Raw genomic sequence first — 22,583 nt, 5'->3', positions numbered from 1 at the left:
TGAGATTTAAAGCTGAGGATGAAGGCTCTTGGGTTCTCCTGCCAGCTGTACCCACAGCCTTCGCTCTGGTCAGTGGCCCTGTGTGTAAGTGTCTGTGCTTCCGTTTGCCTCAAGGTCTCTGCTGACAGAACTGGTTAGAAAATTATCCTCTCCATGCAAAATTCTTACTTCGATGGCTAAGAAATAATGATACTACTAATTACTTTCTGTCCAGGCCCTCAAGTCTGTAGCTAAAAGGTGCAGCCTGCAGGAGGTGGAGAGTCCTGGCAAGGCACCACCACAGGCACAGCTCTGAGAGCTGTGGTTTCCATACCTCATGGCACGGTCTCTAGTGAAGGATGGTGCCTTGGGCCCAGTGAGCTTCCCTTGTCCACCTGAGTCCTGCCCTGCTGAGCTGCCATGGGCTACAGCCAACGTGGTGTGAGCTTTGGCCATCAGAGGCTTCAGAACTGCTGCTCCCATGAAAAGATGAAGAATTATTTCTAATCGCAGGTTCTTTTTTTTGTTGCTTCTGGCCAATTTCTTTCAGGTAAGTTAGCAAAATGAATAATGAAACGTGCTGCTTAGCCAGCACACTGCCTGTCCATCATGACTGACATTACCAACCCTTGCTTCAGGCAGTTGTGTTTGCTTTGAGGTGGCTGCAGCCAGCTGGCTGGCATGCTGGCTGTAATCATTTCAAGCCAAATTGTTGCTTCCCCAAACCCAAAGGAGTGTGAGCACCCAGCTCAGGGCTTCCTCCCCATCTCCTGCCAGCACAGAAGGGGTTGGGAAGGGGTTGTGTCAGGTTCACTTGTTAGCACGCTGGTAAAAGTGGCCCTTGAGGCAGTGGGATGGCCTTGTTGAGCTGAAAATTGGGTGAGTTGAAGTAGTCACTGATGGTAGGGGCAGTGGCTGGAAGCATGAGTGGGGCTTTGGGGATGGACAGAATGAGGAAAGGCTCTGAAAGTGTGGACAAGGAGGAAGAAGCAGAATTAGATTGGTGGTTCCAAGCAGATGGTACTCTTCAAATGACCAGGCAGGAAAAGCAGCTTCAGAAGCAAGACAAAATGATAGGTGGCCGGCCAGAAAAAAAAAAAAAAAAAAAAAAAAAAAGGCTAAAAAGTGAATGATACAGATTTTATTGCAGAAATATACAGCAAAAGAATTTAATTACAGTCATGATTTATTAAAATGAGCTGGGAAGCATCCCAGTTCAGAGCAGCTTTTTATAGAGGAGGCAGCCCACATATTGCCTATCTAATTAGCACGAGAGATTTGTGGACATAGGATGTGGAAAATGGCAGCCACAGGGTGAATGGAAGCGTGTCTGTAAATCGCAGTTTGACAAATGAGTGAGAAGGCTGCCTTGGCTCATCGCAGCCACTCCCCTGTCTGCGTCTGTTCCTTTCTTTCCAATCCAGAGCTGAAGTGTTTGTCCCTTCAAACAGCTGTCCTGCCTTTGCTTCGTTTGATGCTGTGAAGTTCATCAATATTCATCAGGACGGGAGAGACAGAGAGACTAATTTTCAGCTGAGGCAGCTGGGTGGCTCGCTGTCAGCACTGACACCAGCAGCAAGGCCGGATTCTTTGCCTTTTGGCATCTCCACCATCCTCCAGCAGGAAACCTGCACTGCCACTGCACTACGGGGATTCAGGCATGACTCCTGTGCTCATCCTAGCAACTCCATATGAGAGCACAGGAAAATCAACAAGCTTGCAGGGTGACAACCAGAAGCTTTAAAGGGTGTGCTGGTATGTCTAGCTTGCTGGTAAGGGAAAGCATCTACAGTTCTTCCAAGACCTTTTTGTTTTCCCCAAATGCTGGTCTTAGCAGACCAATTCATATTTTTCCTGCTCTATGAAGTGCCCTCCTGATAAGTGTAAATTACGTTACATATGCACTTGTTTTAGAATTTACTAGTGTTATTTGCCTGGTATGTGCTCGGTGGTCTTAGCATAACTGCCTGTTGGGATTATATCCTCAAAGGAGCTTAAATCCTATTTCGAAAATACTGCCGCCACGTAGGGCAAAGGCAGATATTACAGATCGGCAAATATTTACTGCTCTGGAAGCTGAACCTTGGGGAAGTTCTGGGCAGAGACACCTTGCGAGGCCCTGCAAGACAGCTGTGCCTCAGCAGCAGGGCTGAGATCGGACACCAAACCAGCTCTGAAGCTGTGGATCCCCCATGCACTATGAACCTCCACCGAGTCGCCCTGGTGAGATGGGATGGTGAGGTCAGGGGCAGCATCACAGGGATGTGACTGCTGATTTTTTAGAGCTGGTCCCCGGGCTGTGACAGCCTCCTTGGAGGTGTCTCACCACCTCTGTGCCATGTTCCTGTGGCAGCACAGATCTGCAGGGCGTTTCTGAAAAGGGGATGTGGATACTTTCAGTGTTGGCAGTGTCACCCCACGTCCACAAGCCTTCTGCTTCTCACAGTGGTAGTGATGGCAGAAAGCAGCAGCAGCACTGGCTGCTGTTTTGTTAGCGTGCCTCATGCTGGTACATGCAACAGTTCCCTTCAGACTCAAGGGCTGTGACCCTGCGTGGCCTCTGCGGGTGTCTGTGCGGGTGGTGGCAGGGGCTACAAGTTCACGTGCCCTTTGTAGTCCTGGGGGATGACAAATTCCATCACCTTTGCCAGGTTTGTGCTGGCTGTGGCAGATCAGATGTGACTGCAGACTCACTGTGTCTTTTCCTTCATCGGATAGCCAAGACAGAGGTAAATGTTGCACCCCACTGGGGAGAATAAAATCCCGCAGCTGAGAGCAAGAGTGACACTTTTCATTATTTCTGTGCTCCAAGTAATTTTGCTTTTCGAGAGCCCTTCAAACCAAGCAAATAAAGACCTTTCTTCTGTACAGCCAGTGGCACTCCAGAAGATCTGCTCTGCTCTCTGGAGTTTCCACTGATGTTGTTGTAGCCCTCAGGCTGTAATCCAGATCCAGTGATCTGAGGCACTCGCTGGAGATACCCTGGAGTCTTAGGTTTTGCTTTAACTCTTTACCTTACTAAACTGAACCTCTTCATGGAACAGCAACATCTTTTTCCACTTGCAAAGCTCCATCTAATCTGACCATCCTTGTCGATAAGGGGAGAGAAAGAATAGCAGAAATGAAAAACCAAAAGGTATGTGCTTCTGCTCTCAGCTTGGGATGTAGGCTGACCTGGTGTCCCTGAGATTGGCCTGATTTCATGTGTGACTTTGGCTTGCTTTTGGCATGCAGGAACTCGCAGCTGATCCAAACTCATTCAGAAGCTCAGCAGATGCTTCTGTGAGCCTCTTCTATGTTTAGAAATGGAAATGAAGCATGAAACCAGGTGCTTTCTGTGCTGTCCTGAATTATGGATTTTCTTCTTGTTAGAACACAGTTTACACATCTTCCGGTTTATCGTTTTGGAAGTGTACAGTGCAAAATACCAGGTTGTCCCTGACAACTGGTTGTGGTACCCCAGGACCTGCTGTCTTCCATAAGGTTCTGCTCCAGTCCATTTGAATTCAACAATAACCTTTCATTCAGGGGTGAGTGAGGGCTCTGTGGAGTACTAGGAGCCAATACTGCAAATAAAACTGAACCTAGCTGTGGAGTTTGTGAAGTTCTCTGTGCTAGATTATGCAGGAGATCTGAAAAGAAAATCTAATCCTAATCTCAATGAAAAAGGAACGAGTGTTTTTGAGATTAAGCATCAGAGGACTTTTATATATATATAAAAATATATATATATTTTAAGAGAACTTTATTACAAAACAAGAAACACTTTAGCTTTCTGTTCAGAATATGTCGGCACTTTGTTGTATTTTGAAAAAAAAGCCGCAAGAATGGTCAAACTATTGCCACCATGACTGCAGGTTTGAAAGAATTTAAAAAAAAAAAAAAAAAAAAAAAGGAAAAAGGGCTGTAGATTTTTCATATGATGGGCTTTGCATTTAGCAAGAGTAATCACTTTAAATCTCAGCTGAAATGCTGGGTGGAGGAAAAGAAAAATGAATATCGTCATGATTGAACGGAGTCTGGCAGGATGCTTTGTTGTTTGTGGCTTTTATTCTTGAAAGTATTTTTCAGCTACTAAAACTATGGCTTCTCTGTACGCTGAACACCAATAATGGAGGCCAATAAAGGGAGAAGAAGAAACTGCTGAGAACACATCTAAAGGTGAAAGGTTTCAACTGCTGGCTCGCAGTAGCTTGCAGGGAATCCACCATCATTTTGTTCATAGTGATTAAAGGTGAGCAGCTTAGACCTGTGCGGGGCTTTTTGCCTTAGAAACACATTTAGTTAATTATTATATCTTAATTTATTTTCTACTCTAAAATAAGCCCTGCTGTGGAAGCAGGGTTTAGGAAGCACAAGATGGTGCTTTTTGGTGGCAAAGCTTCAACTGTGTCATCGTTTTTCATACTTGCAATATTAAACCAGAGTATCCACAAGGGAGGTGCCATAAAAGCAAAACACTGTTAAAATGATGGTGTATTTTATAAGAGCTTCCAGTGTCTCTCATAATATTTGCAGATAATCTCAGTTTGCCAATTTGTTGTGCCATTATCCCCCATCTGTGATATCCAGTGATGACCAGATATACTTTTAAATTCATTTTTATCAATGTTAGTGAGCTTATCACTAACCTGTTGAAAAAGCAGAACGCAAGCATTAAAAGCAGTGTAAAGGCAATGTGTTGATTATCGTAGCATGCAGCCAAACCTGCTGCATAACTGCTAGTTAAAGCATTAAGATCTTCATTTTAGAAAAACAGAGTGACTAGCCACCTTTGTAAACTACTATCCACTCATCTTTTTTATACTTTCTGTGCTTTTTATGATTAGTGATCAAGGGCTTGTTTTGTCTGGCATGAGACAATTTTGCCTTATCAGGTGCATGCGTTAAATGTCAGCAGCTGCAATTAGGCATTCATTTGTACCAAATATTCTACCTCAAGCTGTTATTCGCACCTGACCTTGGCTCCCCAGATGGCAGGCACTTCTGCTGTCTTTGGAAAGGAAGAGAGTAAACTTGTAAATCTTTTTGCCATGGCCTGGATGTTGGCAGATGTGCACACCCCACAAACCGAGCAGGAGCTACTTCAGAAGTGCAGCAGAAGTAAAAAGGTAAAAAAAACAGATTGAGAAGGATAGGTGGGAACGAATGAGACTTCTGCCTCGTGCCTTAAAGCCTTTGAGTACAGTGTTGGTTTGGGTTATAGTGATGTTTAAGTAGCACTTTACATGTTATGCATTAGCACTAAGTACCTCGAGCAAGAGACGTAGGCCTTCCATTTGCTTTGCACATTTATTTTATTAGATTGTGTGCTCACAGCATCATCTTTCCAAACTGCAGTATTGCAACTGGACACTAGAGAGCTCCTTTTACCAAGGACGTCCCTCCAACATGAGGGCAGACTCCATGAGAGGCTCATACAGAGCATTCTCTTTTTTATACAACACAATTTTACTCATTTTTCATTTTTATGTTAAAAATTAATATTCTCCAGGGAAAGCGCTCTTTGCCAGAAAGAGCAATGGTTGCAGCTGTAACTCCAGATCTCCTACCCCCTACAAGGCAGAGATTTCACAGGAGTTGTAACTTGGGAACTAATTATACAATTTCAGAGATAACAAAAAGTAAATCAATTGCTGCCAGCTTGGATATTATAATTAAGTTTTCCACTGAATAACAAATACACTCAATACGTAATTTATTATGACTATTACTGTATTAATAATTGTAATAGCCTATGCCATGCACCTATGGAGAGTACATGTTTTTGTCTAAATTGCTGGGTTATGGTTGCAGATGTGGGATGAATTCTAAACAGCTCTCTGCAGTCACTCTGCTGATAACCTTAAGCCTTACAACACACAAGCTATTGCTAAACACCACTCTATTAGCAAGTGATATAACAGGATGACGACTGGATTTACTTTTTTCATTAGCTTTGTTTGACCTGTTCCCCCAGTTGCCTTTACCCTATCAATCATTTATTCAAAAGCAAAACAAAATCTCCTATGCTGTCATGGTAAGGGCATATGCGTTCCTGCTTCTCTGGCTCTGACACCAGCACAGCCTGCTGCAAGATGCTGTAATGATGTGGCATCCTACCTTATTGCCCGTTTGGGATTTTGCTCTAGGGTTGATTTACAGATAGCTGTGGCCCGAGGGCACAGGATTTTGTCTCCCAAGCAAAGCCCTGTCCCACACTTATCTCCAAATCTCAGGAGTACAAAGACTGAAAAAGTCCACAGGAAAACTTCAGGAAGGTTGGGGAAAGCCTTGTTCCAGCCTCCCCGTGCTCTCTAGAGGTGCTTGGATAGGGCAGAGGAACAGCTGCCTCTGTGAAGAGCTGCAACAACAGCTTTTACTGAAGCTTGTCCAGCAGCACCGGCACGATGATGCCTGATGCCCACATCTCTCACTCCTGCCTGCTTGTCCCAGCATGAACCAGAACAGAGCCAGTGAAGTCTGTGTCCCTTCCCAGTCCAGAGGTAGGAGATGGCCCCACAGTCGGGGGGAGCTGTTTGCAGCTCCTGATTCTGTCCCTGCCCAAGCTCCTCTGTAGCCTTGGGCAGAGCTCCCAGCTCTCCTGCACCTCTGCTGCTTCAGATTTGTTGAATGATGGAACAAAAAGGCTTCCTTTCTTCCCCCGTTTCTTTGCCTTGTTTGCCTGCCTGGATTGGGATCTGATCAGTTCTGCCTAGAAAGCCAGAGAAAGAGTGTTCAGAGTTTTGAGGAAGCCTTTCTTCCAGGACAGCCTGACTGTATTAACACAGCCAGCTGAAACCTTACATTAACATTTCTTTACTTTGTTTCCAAACCAGCATGCGACAATAATAGCTGAATGCCGGACTCTAATGGCAGCCTTTCTTTGTTCTTTTCAAGCCACGGTCCTTTGAAAGTGTAATGGGAAAAGATAGAGAGGAATTTCAGCTCAGGGCAGCTCCAAGCAGGTTGGCCAAGGAGGTCATTGTGGGAGGGGAGGGACTGCCTTCCGATTCATCTGAAATTCTTGTCTCTTGCAGGCTGCTCAGTGTGAGCCGTGGCCGTGTCATTATGCAACTCTTACACCAGCTCCTGTACGTGCAGAGCCAGGCTCCGGCACGGCACTCATCAGCTCTCTTCCTAAATGACCTTGAGCTGCCCAGAATATCCTCCCTACCTTTGAGAACCGAGGACTCGTAATAACAGAAACTGCAACGAAACCCAGCCGTAACTTGCTGACAAAATCAAAGGGTGTGGTGAAGTCAGGGCTAGCATGTCTCTCACAAAACCCCCTTTCTCAGAAAATTGTGTTTTATTGTTTCCAGCCCCGGGAGCTCGTATTACACACTAGGCAGACCTAGCAGGGCCCTGTCATTCATCAGTCAGTTTTATGGCATGACGGGAGCCTGAGAAGTTAGAAGCCAGTTAAACAAATTAAAAAATGTAATGGGATTCTGACTGCATCTTGCAAAAGAAGAAAGGAAGGGCCTTGGGATGTCTGTTCTTCATAGGGTGGGTACGAGGGCCCCCAAAAGGCAGCAACAGCAAGGTGGCCACTGGAGAGAGAGAGAGAGCAGCTTCCAAAATTTTGCAAAGGAAATTAAAATGTGATTCCTGTCAAGTCGCCTCTTATGAGCCCTCATTTTCCCATTAACATTTTGGACAATGTGACATTCAGAAAATCAAAAACGTTAACTGGCTCTGAACTACTTTTCCTCTCTAATATTATTTTGCTTCAACTGACCGGAGAGCAAATCTTTTTTGAGGTATCCAAGACCTCAGCATATGAGGAACTCTTTCTAGAAACTACATGTAATGGCTCTGCCAATTTAGCTGACAGATGTGGTACTTCAGTGACAAAGTGCCCTGGGACCCTCTAATCCCCCTTCTCCAAAAAAAATAAAAAATAAAATCCCCACTATCGCTTTATTCATCTCCCCAAAATATTTTGGAAGGTGAACTTCTGATTTATAAAAATGACATTAGGTGAGTCGTTTTTCCTTATTTAATGGATCGTGATCCGTAGGCTATTGTTTTAATCAAGATGTAAGCCACTGTCGGGGCTGACTAAGAAGAGTTCACAGAGCAGCAGTGAGTGTAAGCGGTCTCGGTGACACGAATACAAACTCAGCAGCTCAGCTCACTGCAGCTCAGAGTGGATTAATTTCCCGTGGCAGACGCCAGCCTCGTGCCAAAGACTAACCCCGTCTTTAGGATTTTCACGTTCCTCACCCTTGTTGCTCTACGGAGTACAGAAATAACTAGAAACAGGCCCAAATCACAAGGTGTGCAGTGATCTCTGCGGCATTTCTTCAGAGTTGGGCTGTGCTGGGGTTTCTCTTAACACTCCTTGGATGCCATGGCCCAGGGATGGAAGAAAAAGAGCAGGGGTAATGTTTCCCTCACTCGGAGGGCTTCATACATTGACATTTTACATTGCTGTGGACAAACCAAAAATTAGCAAAGCACAAATGAGTCGTCATTAAGCAGGCTGGAATGAAATTTTTGGTCTACCAGAGGTGACAGAAAACACCACTGAGAGGTGTTGCTGAGCAAGCTTAGTGGCAGTGAGCACAGTGGGCATGCTCTCGGACTGTGTCTGGTTTTGATTTCTGCATCTTCCAGGCTGCGAATACTGCCCAGAAAGCTTCCCAACCCCATTGCAGGGACCCTGGAGTGTTTCAGCTGACCTGCAGATGACTTTTTTTTTTTTGGCTGTGGGCTGGAGCCACGGGGAACTTTGTAAGTTCCAAAATGAGGCAAAACTCAGAAAATTTTAAAAAATTGTTTAACAATATCCATTCAAAGGTTACAAATTCCTACCAACTGAGAAGAAAGCTGGAGTGGAATGATGCAGGAGAGCAGAGCATGGGATGGGCATAAGAAAGCACAAGAGACTCATCTCCTCGGAGAGAGCCTTGTTCCCAGCGTCTGAGAGGAAGGAGCCCTACTAGCAGGAGGATGGTACCTACTAGCAGGAGGAGCTGGAAATCCTGAGCTTGTACTTTTCTACTCATCATGGGGAACACTGAGAAAAGACACGTTTGTCTCTCCAGAGCATTTCAGGCAAGCTAAAAGTTTGCACTCAGGTGGGTAAAAGGAGTGTAAGTAGTACTAGTAGATGTGGTTGATATGGCTAACCTTGCCAGGTTTGTGTTCTCCAAGCCCATTTTGCCATAACACAGCCATAACGATGGAACAAAGCTCTATGTGAGACAATAGAGGGGAGAATGGTGATTTTTCTTGATGCAAAACAGAATTTCATGCTCCCAAGCACCAAGAGGTATGAATTCAGGTGGTCTGGCCCTGATTACTTGCAGTGGTGCAGAGGGAAAGGGACAGCAGCTGTAGACATCTCATCGTGTCTCCTGGGTTCTTCTTGGACTGGAAGCCAAGTGCTGCTGTTGTGCTCTTAGGAGCTGGCAGTGATCTTTTGTTTCTTCATCCTCTTCCACCCCTGGATTAGGATTTACTTTTCCCTCCTTATCTGGGTGGTTTATGGCTCTAAGCCTGTTCTTTTCTTCCTTTCATCACTTCTTGAGGGCTCTGGTATATAGCCTGTCCTCTGTCTTGCTCTGTGCTTAGTCTGCCTTTAGTTTAAGGAGGTTCTGGTAAAACGCACAGATGTGCTGGCATCTTGATGACCTGCTGACCTAGATGCCATCTGCGCCTACCATTCTACTATTCCCTCTGGTGCTCTCACAAGTAGATAATCGCTTTCATTCAGAATGGCCTTAATATTTTTATTAAAAATTCCTCAAGCATTGCAACATATTTTATCTGTCCACAGCAGGCTCACAGGAGTGCAGATGAGTGCTGAAGAAGCAAGGATCTCTAGGGAGGGTCCAATTTATCCTGCCTCCAGTTTGAGGGTCATTTAGATGTATGGTCTGTGGAAACAATGCGGAGAGAAAAGGGAGCACTGAAAAGCTACTCCCGTATTTCCCATCTGCCTCTTTCCTCATTCCACTTTCCCCTGATGCTGCCCTTTACAACTGGCCGCTGAACTGGGGATCCAAATTGTTTCCCTTGAGAAGCTGTGTGGAGTTTTACTGCTTCGATTTTAACTGATCTATTGGCTGCCTGTGAACTTCTCAGAGACTTTGTAAGAACAGCAGCTGGTGCGTGGTGATGTCTGCAGGTGAAAGGCAGGGCTGCGAAACAGCTTTCCAGCCAGCCTAGCACCGGCACTGGTTTAGGTCATTGTAACTGCAGCCGAAAACTTTGCTTTAACACAGCTTGAGCAGCTCGGTACACCTCAGTGTAGAGGTCTAGTGAGAAGAAGCAGCGTCCAGAGTGGCTGATTGATGAATCGTTTTTACCTCAAGTGTTTGTTCAATGTAAACACTAGAAAGTTGAGCACTGTAAAGCAAAAGTGTGTCTGCTTGTAAAACTAAAATCCAAAAAAGTCACCTGAAAAAAAAAAATCATATTCCTTTCTCAATAGCTTTTATGAAAACTTTTACCTTGCTCAAATTACAGGGACTCCATGTGGCTTATTCTACAATATAGTTTTTAATATTTTTACTAAAAATTTATTCCAGCTGTTGGTTATTGTAGAGAGATGAATATTATTATTATACAGAGGAAAATCTTGACTGGACGTGGTGCAGATGTATTCATTTGTAATTTTTCCATCTTAAACCGAAATATTAAAAACTAGATGAAAGAAGAGGGAGATAATTATAACCACTGGCTTCTACTTCATCATGATGAAATTGAGCTTGCTTGGTAATCAGAGAATAAATGTAGAGATTTCCTGATTTTATCTGACTATCTGATTTTATCAGGCCATATGCAGTGACTGCAATTCAATAGAAACTAGGGATGCCAGATCTTTTGTATAAATCAGTTAGTTTTAGGAGAGGACTGCTACTGAGTTCCAGCTCAGAGATGCCCAGAAAACACACACCAGCTGAATCTGAACAGGGGACAAACTTGGGGGCTTCAAACTCCATAATTATTTCAACATACAAACTTCTAGGAGGCAATTACATTGTGAAATGTACAGCCAGCTCTCAAGGCTGAGCACAGAGTCAAGTTAAACTGAGTCAGTTCAGTCCACAGCCAAAAAACCCTCCTTCATCTCACCAAAATCAGATCCTTCTTTGGAATGCAGTGCCTCAGTGCAGTAGCAGTATGGCTCTGGGTGCTGTGCCCAAAGCTTTTTCTTATGCTGCTTTTGACTGCGATGCTCTCAGCAGTTCAGCACCCAACCTCACAGCCACATGGCCATTTACACAGTAAATCATCTCTTTGCACAGTAGGAAGCTTGTGGTACCTGAGTTACTCATGCCCATTTCTCAGGAAAGCCGGCCTTTTAAAACAACTTCTCTCCATCAAGATTGCCACTAAACAACCTCACACTCATCCTGACCTGCTTGCGATGAGAAACAGCCTTCTCACTGATTCTCAAGATTGCAGTCCGGGGCTGTGCACTGTAAGTGAAGGAAATGTTGGGTCATCTGACTCCCTCATCCCCTCAGCCAAAAATGAGACCATCCTGAGCTTTCTGTTTTTCATTTTTGTGGTTCTGAGTCATTAGCTGATTTCCGTGAAGCACATAAAAATTCAACTTATGCCGTTTTGTACTTAATCAGCATTAAATAGATGAACGTTACAGGCGATAACTCTCATGACTCAGGCCCTATAGGCTGCACTTCTCCCTTGCTCTTATGCTATAAAATTGCTCTTTCAGGCAAGGGCAAGACTGAGAGCTGTCTTTGGCTCTGGGAGATGTCTGCAGTGCTTCGAGAGGAAGCAGAAAAGAAAAATACTTTCTCTCTCCACTCCCCATTCCAACGCAAGGCTCCACACCCCCAAATCCAGCACACAGAAATGCTTAGGGGAAGCAGTAATGTCCTTAGACGATGAGTGAACCCACTGGAGTAGACTACTGCAGCAGCCTGTGCCATATTCTGCTCGTGCTCTGCTCATGAAGAGCCCCACTATTCTCTTTAGTGGGACTTGTGCCGCCTTTGTATTGTCCCCAACCCTTAAATAGCAAATAACAAGCCCAGGTCACTTTGTAACAGATTGTCCCATGCCTCTTCCCTCTGTCAAATGAAGGATGTTGCTTCTGCTGGGGGGTTTAAAGACCCCGTACAGCCTTGCCCATAGACTAAAGCTTAAACTGGGTCTCTTCAAAGGCAGAAAATGCATTTGTTGTATGAGCTGAAAAAGAGATTCCTGCTAATCCGGTAACAACTATGGTAAGCTTTTCTCCAGCTTGAAATCTCCCGTTTTACACGAGCATGTGAAGCAGGTGACAAACGCATCCAAAAGTGGGTCAGGGAGGATTCTGTTACTCGCCATCTGTGTCAGCGAGGGGAAATGTGCATCCACGTGGCTCCACCAAGTGGTTTGTGTCATGCGTTATCTTCTCGTTGATACTGCTTTGTGAAAACTCGGGGCTTTGTATTTTTGGTACTAATATTTAGCACACTCCATGACTGCCATGGAGAGCGGGTTTATTAGGGGCTTGTGGGCTGAGCTGCAGTGCTGCATGCCTGTGAAAATGAAAGGTCATCCAGAGGATATTAGATCTCTTTGTCTCCTAAGGATCACAGGACCAGAACAAAAGTTGCAGGGTACAAAGGGCAAGAAGTTTTCCTCTACTTCTTGCAATACCTCTGGAACTTGCCCGCAGTTGAAAGGGAAAACAAAGCCATAAGAGCTTTCACTGGGTTTTAGGAAGACTCTGCCAAAGACAAACTTTCTGTAGCCTGCATAGACGCAGAAGTAAATCAATATGGCAACATGCAAAGAGGATCATAATTAGGATTGCTCTAGCTCAGTCCAGCGCAGTGTTTGATTTCAGCCTCTGTTGCAGAGGCTGAAACTCCTGGGAACTCCAAAGTCCAAATCCTATTTGGCCAAAGAGAGCGATGCCTGCGCTGAACTGCTCGGAGGGGCTCTGGCCCACGTGGGCTGCTGTCTCGCCATGGCTCTTCCAGCACAGATGGCACGCGGGGACTAAATGCCAAACTCAGAGCCAGGTTTTGCAGCACTCCTTCATTTCATTTAAGATGGCAATGCCCTTTAATAGCTGGCAGAGGATGGTGGCTGCCTCATTTTTTTGTTTAGTTTTTGTGGTTGGTTGGTTGTTTTTTTTTTTTTTTTTTTTTTTTTTTTTTTTGCTTTTAACAGAATGAACACAATCTGTACCAACCAAAGACTATATGCATAGTAGATACCAAAGATTATATGCATAGCAGATACAGAGTTGCAGCCTGGGGCTATTGAAACGAAATGCAAAACCATTCGGTAACTGACTACAAGCAAAAATCAATTGTACCAGTTACCAAGTGGCTTAGTTTAAAAGTAAAATTATTTGTTCAGACAGCGAGAAACTATTTACATGTTCTACTTTTGAAATTTACCTCTAGCTATGGCCATATGGTAATTTAACTTTTAAATTGTATTTACCGCATTCTTCTACTCTAATCAGTCAGCGCAAAGCCAAACGCGTCAGAAGTCCACGTTTAAGCTTTACACTTAAAACTTCCCCAGCTTCTCTCTGCCTTTGAGCTGTTGCCATCTTCAGATAATAACAGATCAATTGGTGCTCAGCCCTTTGAAGTGCAGCGGTTCAGATGTGTCTGCTGCTGTGTACACCCTGCCTTATGTTTTACTCTGAGTGGAGACTAAACCTTCCTACTTCAGAAGTAGTGAGCTCTGCTCAATTAGCGGAGCAAGGTTTTTGAGCACTGCGTGTAATTAGTTGCGAGGTCTCTAGCTTTACCAGCCTTTTTTTAACAATCTTTTTCCATAGCTGGCACAAAACTTGTGATTCGAACACAGGGAAACAGCCAAATAGCTGGAGTGCTTCAGCTATGATCCCATCATTCAGATTTGCTTTTCTGAGAAGCAATTTGGCTTTACATTTCAGAAGTTGTGACATGGCTACTTTAGGTAAAGAATCAGGGCTTGCAGGAGGGAGAAATGCTCCTCATTAGACCAGATATTTTTGGAAGAGTCAAAGCAGCTTTGGAACAAACCTTCCCACCCCTGGATTCCCTTCTCTCCCTCATTCTCTTCCCCTCCATGCACATGCATGCGTGTATTGACTTAAGACCAAAATACAAGTGGTGAATGTGTGTTCTCCTACCTTCTGAATTCTTACAATTTGCTGTTAGTTTCTTTATAGGTGGTCAGAGATCCTAGAAATAGACAATATTCTTATTTCAGTCTGTGACAATGACTGCTGAGTTACAAGGCAAGGTTTCACACCGTGGATTGAAAGGAAAAGACTGTATTTCAGCAGGTCTTCGTGTTAAGAACAGGCGGTCTTCCTCCGTGTCTGATGTGAGCATTATTCATCTCTTTCAGACTTCTGAATGAGAGAAGAAAGTGAATATCTGATACATCGTTTCTTCCAGCATGGAGAAGTGGGAGCAGCATCACCTCCTCGTAAAGGAAACTTGACAAATCTGTGTTAACTACACTTCCTGGAAAATGGTTTGATAAGTGTGAAAGAAAATAGGTAAGAAAGGATGTAGGGGTTTTATCCCACTCACGCTCTAGGTTTCCATGCTAGATGAGACCTGATTGTCAGTGTTAGCGCTCTCCTAAAGACAGCGAGGGCAGAATGAGGCTCTCTCTGTGCTTTCTGGTATCATCAAGCATGGCAGGTTATGAAAGCAAATGGGAAATCACAGCTCTGTATACGAAGCTATGTTATGTATTCCATGGAGCACGTCTCTTGTACTGTGTGGTGTGCATGTTACTGTTACGAGATAGTGGCATTAAATCCCTTGATTAGAAGTGAGATTTTATAAGCTCTTCATAAGTTACCAACTTAGAGCAGTTAGACCCTTGAGTGCTCAATTTATGCCACAGAAAGTCCCAGTTCTGCCTTTTAGCATGTCTGCAGCAGTGACTTTGTTCCCTGAGAGCTGCTGGGCGCCGGTGGGCTTCAGTACCCCAGCGCCTCTGGAGCTGCTGCTTGTGTCTGTGCCCGGGCAGAGACGCTGCAGTCTGGCTCTGCGTACCCAGGCTTCAAAACCCTGGTGGAAATGAACGCCGCCCCACCACAATGAACGGCGTCCCACGCTGGGGAAAGCTCTGGGGAGCCGTCTGCTAAAATTTCATCAGCCACTTAAAGAGAAAGTTTGACTGATGGCCCCGCTTCTGGTGGGGTTTCCTCCCATCCCGGATATAAACACGCTGTCCTGCTCGGAGTTCACTGCTATTCTTAGCCATTACAAAAGTCCAGCTGAAAAGCCTGCTTGCTCTCTGTTGCGCTTGGAAAATACCAGATCCCTCCCTGTGCCAAACAGGCAGGGGGGAAAAGCATTCCTGGGGCGGGCTTGCTTGTGAAAACTTCGCCTGGCTCCTGCTCGGCGTGATCCCACACTGGGGCACGCACACACACACACACACACACACACGGCAGCCTGCTGCCACTCGAGCTGGTGGCGAGCTGCACCACCTTAGCACATCTTTATTTTCAGGAGGAAATTCGGAGTATGCCCGTTCACATAAGTTAGTGGGAGCGTCTTTGCCGAGGAGCGCTGGTGCTCTTTTGGTTATGTAAAGGTGGCTTTATTTAAAGGGTAAGGTAATTAACAGAGCCCTTGTTTTTTGGGTCCGTGGCCACACACCCTTCATTGAGGGGTTTGCAGGTGCTGTGACCGCGTCCTTTCCTTGAGGCACAGCGGCTGGGAGCTGCCACCGGCGGGGCTGTGCAGGCGGCAGGGGTCCCACCCGGCGCACCTCATCCGGGACCGGGGACAGAGCGGAGCGGCCAACTTCCCTGGCACCAAAAACAGCACCCACACCGGGGGTGTGGGGGATTTCTGTGTCCCCAGAGGGGCTGGGACGAAGGCAGCCGGGGGGGTGCCGGCCAAGCGGGGCGCACAGAGCCCCCCGCCGGCAGCGGGCGGGGGTGACAGCACGGCAAGGAGCATGCGTGCGGGGGGGGCAGCAGCAGCAGCAGCAGCAGGAGGAGGAGGAGGAGGAGGAGGAGAAGGAGGAGGAGGAGGAGGGATGGCGCGGGGAGGCGGCCGCTGTTTATCTGCGGGCGGGCCGGCTGCGCCCCGGCAGAGCGCGAGTGGCCGCCGGCGGTGCCGGTGCCGGTGGCGGTGGCGGTGGCAGTGGCGGTGCCGCCCCGCAGCATGCGGCCGCCGCTGCCCTCCCGCACCGCGGCTGCGGAGGGCCCGGGGGTGGCGGCTCGGCGCCCCGCACCCGCACCATGGTGACGGGAGCGGCGCCGGGGCTCCGCTACCGGGAGCGGGACCGGGAGCGAGCCCCAGCCCCAGCCTCAACCCCAACCCCGGCCCCGGTGCCCGCAGCGGGCAGGAAAGCGGCGGCGGCGGCGGCGGCGGTGGCGGGGCTGTGCGCCCTGTGCTACGGCAACGCGCTGCCGGGGGAGTTCGTGCACGACGACGTCTGGGCCATCGTCAACAACCCCGACGTGAGGGCGGCCGCCCCCGTGGCCGCCGCCTTCGCCAACGACTTCTGGGGCAAGCGGATGGCGGAGAACACCAGCCACAAGTCCTACCGGCCCCTCTGCGTCCTCAGCTTCAAGTAAGGGCGCGGGGAGTTGGCGAGGAGTTTGGGTGTGAGGGGAATAAAAGAAGTTTGGGCAGCGGCGCGGTGGCTGAGGGCGGCTGCGCTGGTCCCAGGAGGGAAACCAAGAGCTGCCCTCATCCCCTTAAAAGAGGGGAGTCTGTAGCAGCCCATCGCAGTTACGGGTCGGCTGGTCTGTGGTGCACTGACTTATTCTCTTCTTTATTCTGGGGTGACACAAATGCCGGTGAGTGTTTGCCACGCTTTAATATTTAAAAATGATTGTGCCGAGGAAGCAATGCAGCTGGGGGATGCTCGGCGCTGGGGTCCCGCTCGTCAGCGATCGGCCGCTGCTCCTTGCAGAGCCGTGGCAGGAGTAAGGGACAAACTGTGCAGGCGGCGAGAAGTACGCCAGGAGGAGCTGTTAGTGGTAGGCTCAGCCGAGTGAACTATCCCTGCAAATACCTGGCGCTTATAGATAGCGTTTCCATGCACGCTCTGAAAGTAGCGTGCGTCTGGAGGGCAGGAGCAGTCGAGGGGACTCGGGCATCCCTTCGGTGCTCCGTGTGTTGGAAGGGCATGTTGCATGTTCTCCGGCTGGAATAGCCCTGGGAAAGCAAAACCGAGCAGCGCAGACACTCGTGAGCTGGGTAGCCCAGGACAGACTTTGCAAGTTCTCCTTGGGCAGTGCTAAGCAGGTTTCTGCAGAGAGCAATGGGACACAGGCAGCCCCGGGCAGAGCTGGCTCTGTGCCTGCCGAATGCCTTCTCCATCAGGTGCTCAGCCGGAGCGTTGCAGTGTGGGCAGCAGTCTGATTAATGCATCCCTCCCTCCCGCAGCACATCCCTGAGCAATCTGAGAGGTGAGCAAACCTGGACGGGTCGCCGCTGGCTGCACTGCGCGCTGTAGTGCTGCTGGGCTCGGCCACGGAGATCGGGTTGCAGGATGGAGTTAAGTTATGCTAACTAGCAAAGAGTCTTAAACTTTAATAACGGAATGGAAACTCAGTGCTTTAGCTCCCGTTTATGTGTCTTGACTCTGAACTGGTTTACCCTTTATTAACTAAAGGAAGGAGGGGGAGGAAGAAAAAGATGAAGTGCTGTCCCTGTCTAGTCCTTTTAGGAAATCAGTGAGACTCAATTTTCTGAGCAAGACTTCATCCTCAAGTGCTTATTATTATAATAAGCATACAGCACCATACAGCTAAAACCTAGGGTGAAAGGCAAAGTCATTTGTTCACTGGTTGGCATTGCGTTTGGAATAACGAAGGAATAATGTTTATCTTCCTTGGCTGCAGAGGAAGGTTATTTCCACTGTGTCCCAAATATCCTTCCAGCCCTCTGGTTTCCACATTCTTCCCACTTCGTATCTACCAGCCGGGTGTCAGAGGAAGATGTTAAGATCCTTGAAACCCAGCGCTTAAAGCAGGGTGCAGCGAGTTCTTGCCAAGCGATGCTGAGCCTGTGGCTGAGCTGCGCGCTGCCTGCCTGAGCCATGCCTTGCCCAGCACGATGTTACTGGCTGTGCTCTGTCCTCCTGCAGGAAGAAAAAAGATTTACCCTGCTGGCTGTAAAAGGCTCAGCAGAAAAAAGTCTTTTAACAAAAAGTTGAAATGAATGTAGTTTATTAATATCTTGTTAGGATTTAGTGCATCTGTGTGGGGTGCTTGAGCAAGTTTTGTGACGTGCATTACAGGATCTTGCTGAAGATGGGGATTGGGGACTAATATATATTTCTTTTTGCTGTGCCAGTTTGGTCAAATCCAAGACATTTTAATAGTAGTGTGATTCTTTACACCTTCTTGGTTGTTTTCCTTTTGTGGCCTGACATTTTTGCCTGAAAGACTTGTTTTGAATCTTGCTGTAATAAAGATTTTAAAAAATAAAAAATCTGGGAGATCTCCAAACTGCATGCACAGAACAGATGTGAAGGGTGGGCTGAAATGTATGTCTACAGATCCATGAGTCTACAGAAACTTTGTCTCAATCTCTTTTTTTGTCCTTCCTAGCTGTAAAAGAGGAAAGACTCAGGATTCCCTGTGGACTTTTCAGTGGGCTAGGCATATCTTTCATATATACTACATATTCTTGAAATGATCTCAATTAAAAGAATTTATCACTTCTCTGTCAAAAAAAAATCTTGACTAGACATTGATGAAATTTTGTAACTGTAGTTTGGGATCCTGTCCTTATTGGAAATCTTAAATGACAGTCCTAATTCCAGTAGACTAATGCTCTGGAGCCAAATAGTGAAAAGAGCTGAAGTATTTGACATTATTCACAACGGATCTGTCAGAATGAATGATTAGAGGAAAATATGAGTGGCCTGTGTTACTAGAACTGTTAAGCAAAACTTAAAATATTCACAGAACCGCTACATTTTGTGTGTGTGTGGGCTAACATCAGAAGGGGGAAAAGCCTGCACATGAACCATTGAATTAAATATTGTTTACTTTGTGCCTTTGAACTTCTCTCACCTTTTCTCCTGACTTTAATATGTGAAGAAGTGTTGAAACTAGTTGGTTCAGAGACATTCTTGTTGTACTTGGGTAACTGCTAGGTGACAGGTCCAGCAGACCAAAGGAACTGATACGATAGGCAATGGCTTTGCTAAGTCCATAGGAAAAACTTACTTTGTGCTCTCCTTTCCAGTGCTGTCACTCAGAGATGTTTATCTCCAGCTATGTTCTCCTCCAAGAAGTGATTCAATACACTTCTTTTTAAAGAAGGCAGCTTTTTGGACTCTAGATATAGTATTTCTTGGTACCTTCCATAGAAAATGTTAAGATGATGGGGGGGAAGAACTGCCAGCTATATAATTCATTCAGCATTTTATATTTAAACTGGGTGCTCTCTGTCTTGCACCTTGTCTCCACTAACAGAAGTTTGGTGAATCATTTATTCCCTTAATAGCACTTAAGTTATTCCTTGGTTCCAGTGGTTTTGCAAAAATACTTCTACTGTTGAAGCAGAAGGTGAATTCCTCAGTACCACCTCCTTCTCCCTCTCTCTCTTGTCTTTCAAATCCCCATTGGGGTAGATTTTCATCACAGAAGCAAGCAGGTGATCGACATTTGATGTAGTCAGCAAGACAGCAGACTTAGCCTAAAGGTGTCCAATGGTTGGAGATTGTGAGAACAAATCTTTTATTATAAAGGCAAATGCCGAGGTTTAAAGACTCCTAATCAGACCAGTCTGCTGGTTTTCCATGTGGTTGGGCAGAGGTCTGGGAGAAGAGGCTCTGTCCACCTGGCCTCTTTGGCAGTGGGGTGGAAGGCACAGCCTGGACACAGCAGAAGGCAGATGCTAGTGAAGGAAGTGCCACATGACCCCAAATGACAGCTCACCAGAGGCAAAAGACTGGTGGAAATCAAAAAAATCAAATTAAAAAAAAAATAATCCTCTGCTTACTGCTGATTGCAGAATAGATGACCCACCAGCTCTGCCTGCAGAGGCTGCTAGTTGGTGATGGCTTGAGTAGCACGCACATCTAGGGAATAAATGGGATCCTTCAGCAACAGTTCAGTACACTGTGTGGGCACTGCAAGCCTAATGTAAGACTACCAATGGCTTCAGATCAAAGCCTGAAGTTACTGTGAGCTTGGGTTAGATGTAAATATACAGCCAAAGAGCGAATTATTTCAATAACTCACTGCCAGCCTTCTGATCTATCTAGTTGCCTACAGCTGATCCTTCTGTTTTTTCAGCTGTATCAATGGCATGAATTTCAAGGACAGGCAGCTTAAGAAAAACAACCAGGGGAAGAAAAAAGATCTTAGATTTTATTTGTTCTTGATTTAATGGTATATTACATTTTGACATAATAGGGTAATATAGAGAGCTATAATGTGTCAGGTTAAATATACATTGCACAAGTGTTTTCTTCACTCTGTACATCTATATTAGGGCAATATCACGATGCTTAAGATTATATCAGTATTTCTTCTGTACAGCTTAGTCTAATATTGCTGCCCTAGCTACAGCAATCACTCTCCATACTGAGACTGTGATGCGTGCCATGAAATCGATGCAGTGTTGGTGTAGCCACAATGGGCTGAAGTTACAAGTGAGCTGAAGTTTGTGAAGAGAGGCAGCTGCTTGTATGAGGCCAGTTTGGTGTTGTAATTGGAATATATGGACACATTTCTAAACACATAAGCCTTTATTCTGACTGAGAGCGGGCGGTGTTGCTGCCGTTTTAGATCTGGGAAAGGGTGTGTGTGCCTCAAAGCTTGGCTTTTTCCAGCTGTGGAATTGCTCATATGAAGCCGATGTACAGAAGATCTTTCTTTCTCTCCACCACATTGAAGATAATTATTGTTTTGAAATACAAGGGGTAAGCTAGAACTGAATGGCAAATGCAGTACTGTGTGTCCAGTTTTCTTTCTTTTGGCTGCAGGTAATGGGCTGTGCCCCTCCAGGGGGACCAGCAGGGTCTCTTGGGCTCCATGGAAGGAGACTGCTCCTGAAGCCCAGTGTTCTTGGGATGGCTTTGGAGACCTCAGGACAGGGGGAAGGCCAGGAGCTGTGGGATGGCACTGTAAGCTGCTGCCTGGGGAGGGAGCAGGGAGCAGCCCGGCAGGCCTCCAGGCTGCATGGAGGCTGCAGGCCCCGCTGCCAAGCCCACAAGCGGGAATCAGCCCTCAGCACACTGTGGGATGGGGGGGGGGGAGATGCATACAAAATGTGTGTGGCCTTTGTCTAGTCACAAAATCTTCTCCGTGGCTAAGACTCATAACAAAATTCGTCTCTCTTGAATCGAAAAGCCTCTTATTTTGAGGGGAAGCATTCACAAAAAGGCCCAGGCAGGTTCTCCTCAAAGATCTGTCTGAGGTGAATCCAGACAGATCTGTGTTTGCTGCTTTTGTCATTGGTGCTTTGCCTGTTAAACACCTACTGATTCCTGGGGATTTTCTCTCATCCGGCATCCAATTCCTCTTGCACCAATGTCACCCTTAATTTTCTTTTGTTTTCTCTTACCTAAAAGGCTCAGCTTTGGAGCAGCCTCCTTCCCCACAGGAGTATCCCTGTCAATGCTCTTTAGAGTCCATGAAAATAAAGTGCTCTGGCTGCTGCTGGTTAGCTAAAGGCATTTCTCTGCATTTACTCACTGTGTTTCTGACTGCTTTCCTAGGCTTTCTCATTTATTGTCTCTCAGAGTTAAAAGAGAGAAGTGTTGCTCTGTTTTCATGCACTACACTTGGTTTTCTCCTTGCTTCAATATCAATTAAAATGGCATTTCTTGGGTAGCTTGAGCTTTGGTAATCTTTTGATTACCAAAGTTATTTCAAAATTGGTGAAAAACTCTCGTATCCAGTTTGAAATGTGCTCTTAATTAGGCCTAACAACTTCATACTAGATCTGTTAGTAGCATTTTCTCTTCTTGATGAATGACTGTCCCAGCTAGGTTCTGGAATACATCTCATCCCTTACCCCTGCTGCACTTGGAAGAGGACTGCTGAGGTTAAAACATCTGAGTCATTCACCCGTAGTGCTATCAAACCCTGGGACATATTTTATTCTCTTGCTGTACTTTTGGAAAACAGCACGGACTACACAGCATCACAGCCTCTTTTATATATCGTAGTGGTCTGGTTGATAGTGGGGTGAGGAAGAGTTTTGAGAGATGTTCATTTCTTTCTCTATGTTGCTGTTGCAGAGATGATAGTTTAGCACAGTGTTGAAGGCAAACTCTATTTTGTTCTTAATCTGGGTAAAATGACACTGTTGGTTTGTAAATTGCCAGTCTTTTTTTTTTTTTTTTTTAGTTATCCCAGACTGTTTGTGGAGATGGCTTGAAAGCCAGGTGAATGGTACATTCAGTATTCTTAATGCAGGAGTGTCAATGCCCACATCCTAGTGTTTCACTAGGAAAAATTTCTGCTCTAACATATTTGCCACTTCCAAGGTGCTGTTGCTTCTCAGTCTAATTGTGATTTCTGTTTTCTTTTTCGAGCCCTGCTGGAAAGCAATAACCTGCTTTGAATGCCAACACTTAACTCTTGTGAGCTCTTATAAGTGATGGCTGTGCTCTAAGGGAATTGCTATAGCTTGGGAACTGATACGGCCTCTGTGTTCTCACCCATCCCCATTATAGAAAATTGGGTAACAAAC

The 22,583-nt window shown here is 46.1% G+C and overlaps 1 protein-coding gene across 1 annotated transcript in view; it reads left to right on the top strand.

Annotated features, from left to right (window-relative positions):
* Positions 1–16,000: 16,000 nt before the first annotated feature.
* TMTC1 (transmembrane O-mannosyltransferase targeting cadherins 1) overlaps positions 16,001–22,583 on the top strand; it is a 148,193-nt gene continuing 141,610 nt past the window's right edge. Inside the window, exon 1 of the mRNA XM_084528443.1 lies at positions 16,001–16,488. Within this exon, the coding sequence (XP_084384569.1) occupies positions 16,154–16,488 (335 nt within the window). The 5' untranslated portion in view covers positions 16,001–16,153. The remainder of the gene's footprint in view (positions 16,489–22,583) is intronic.

Source organism: Aythya ferina (assembly GCF_964211825.1).
Source record: "Aythya ferina genome assembly, chromosome: 1".
Taxonomy (NCBI): domain Eukaryota; kingdom Metazoa; phylum Chordata; class Aves; order Anseriformes; family Anatidae; genus Aythya; species Aythya ferina.
This window is presented reverse-complemented; position numbering and strand designations above follow the sequence as displayed.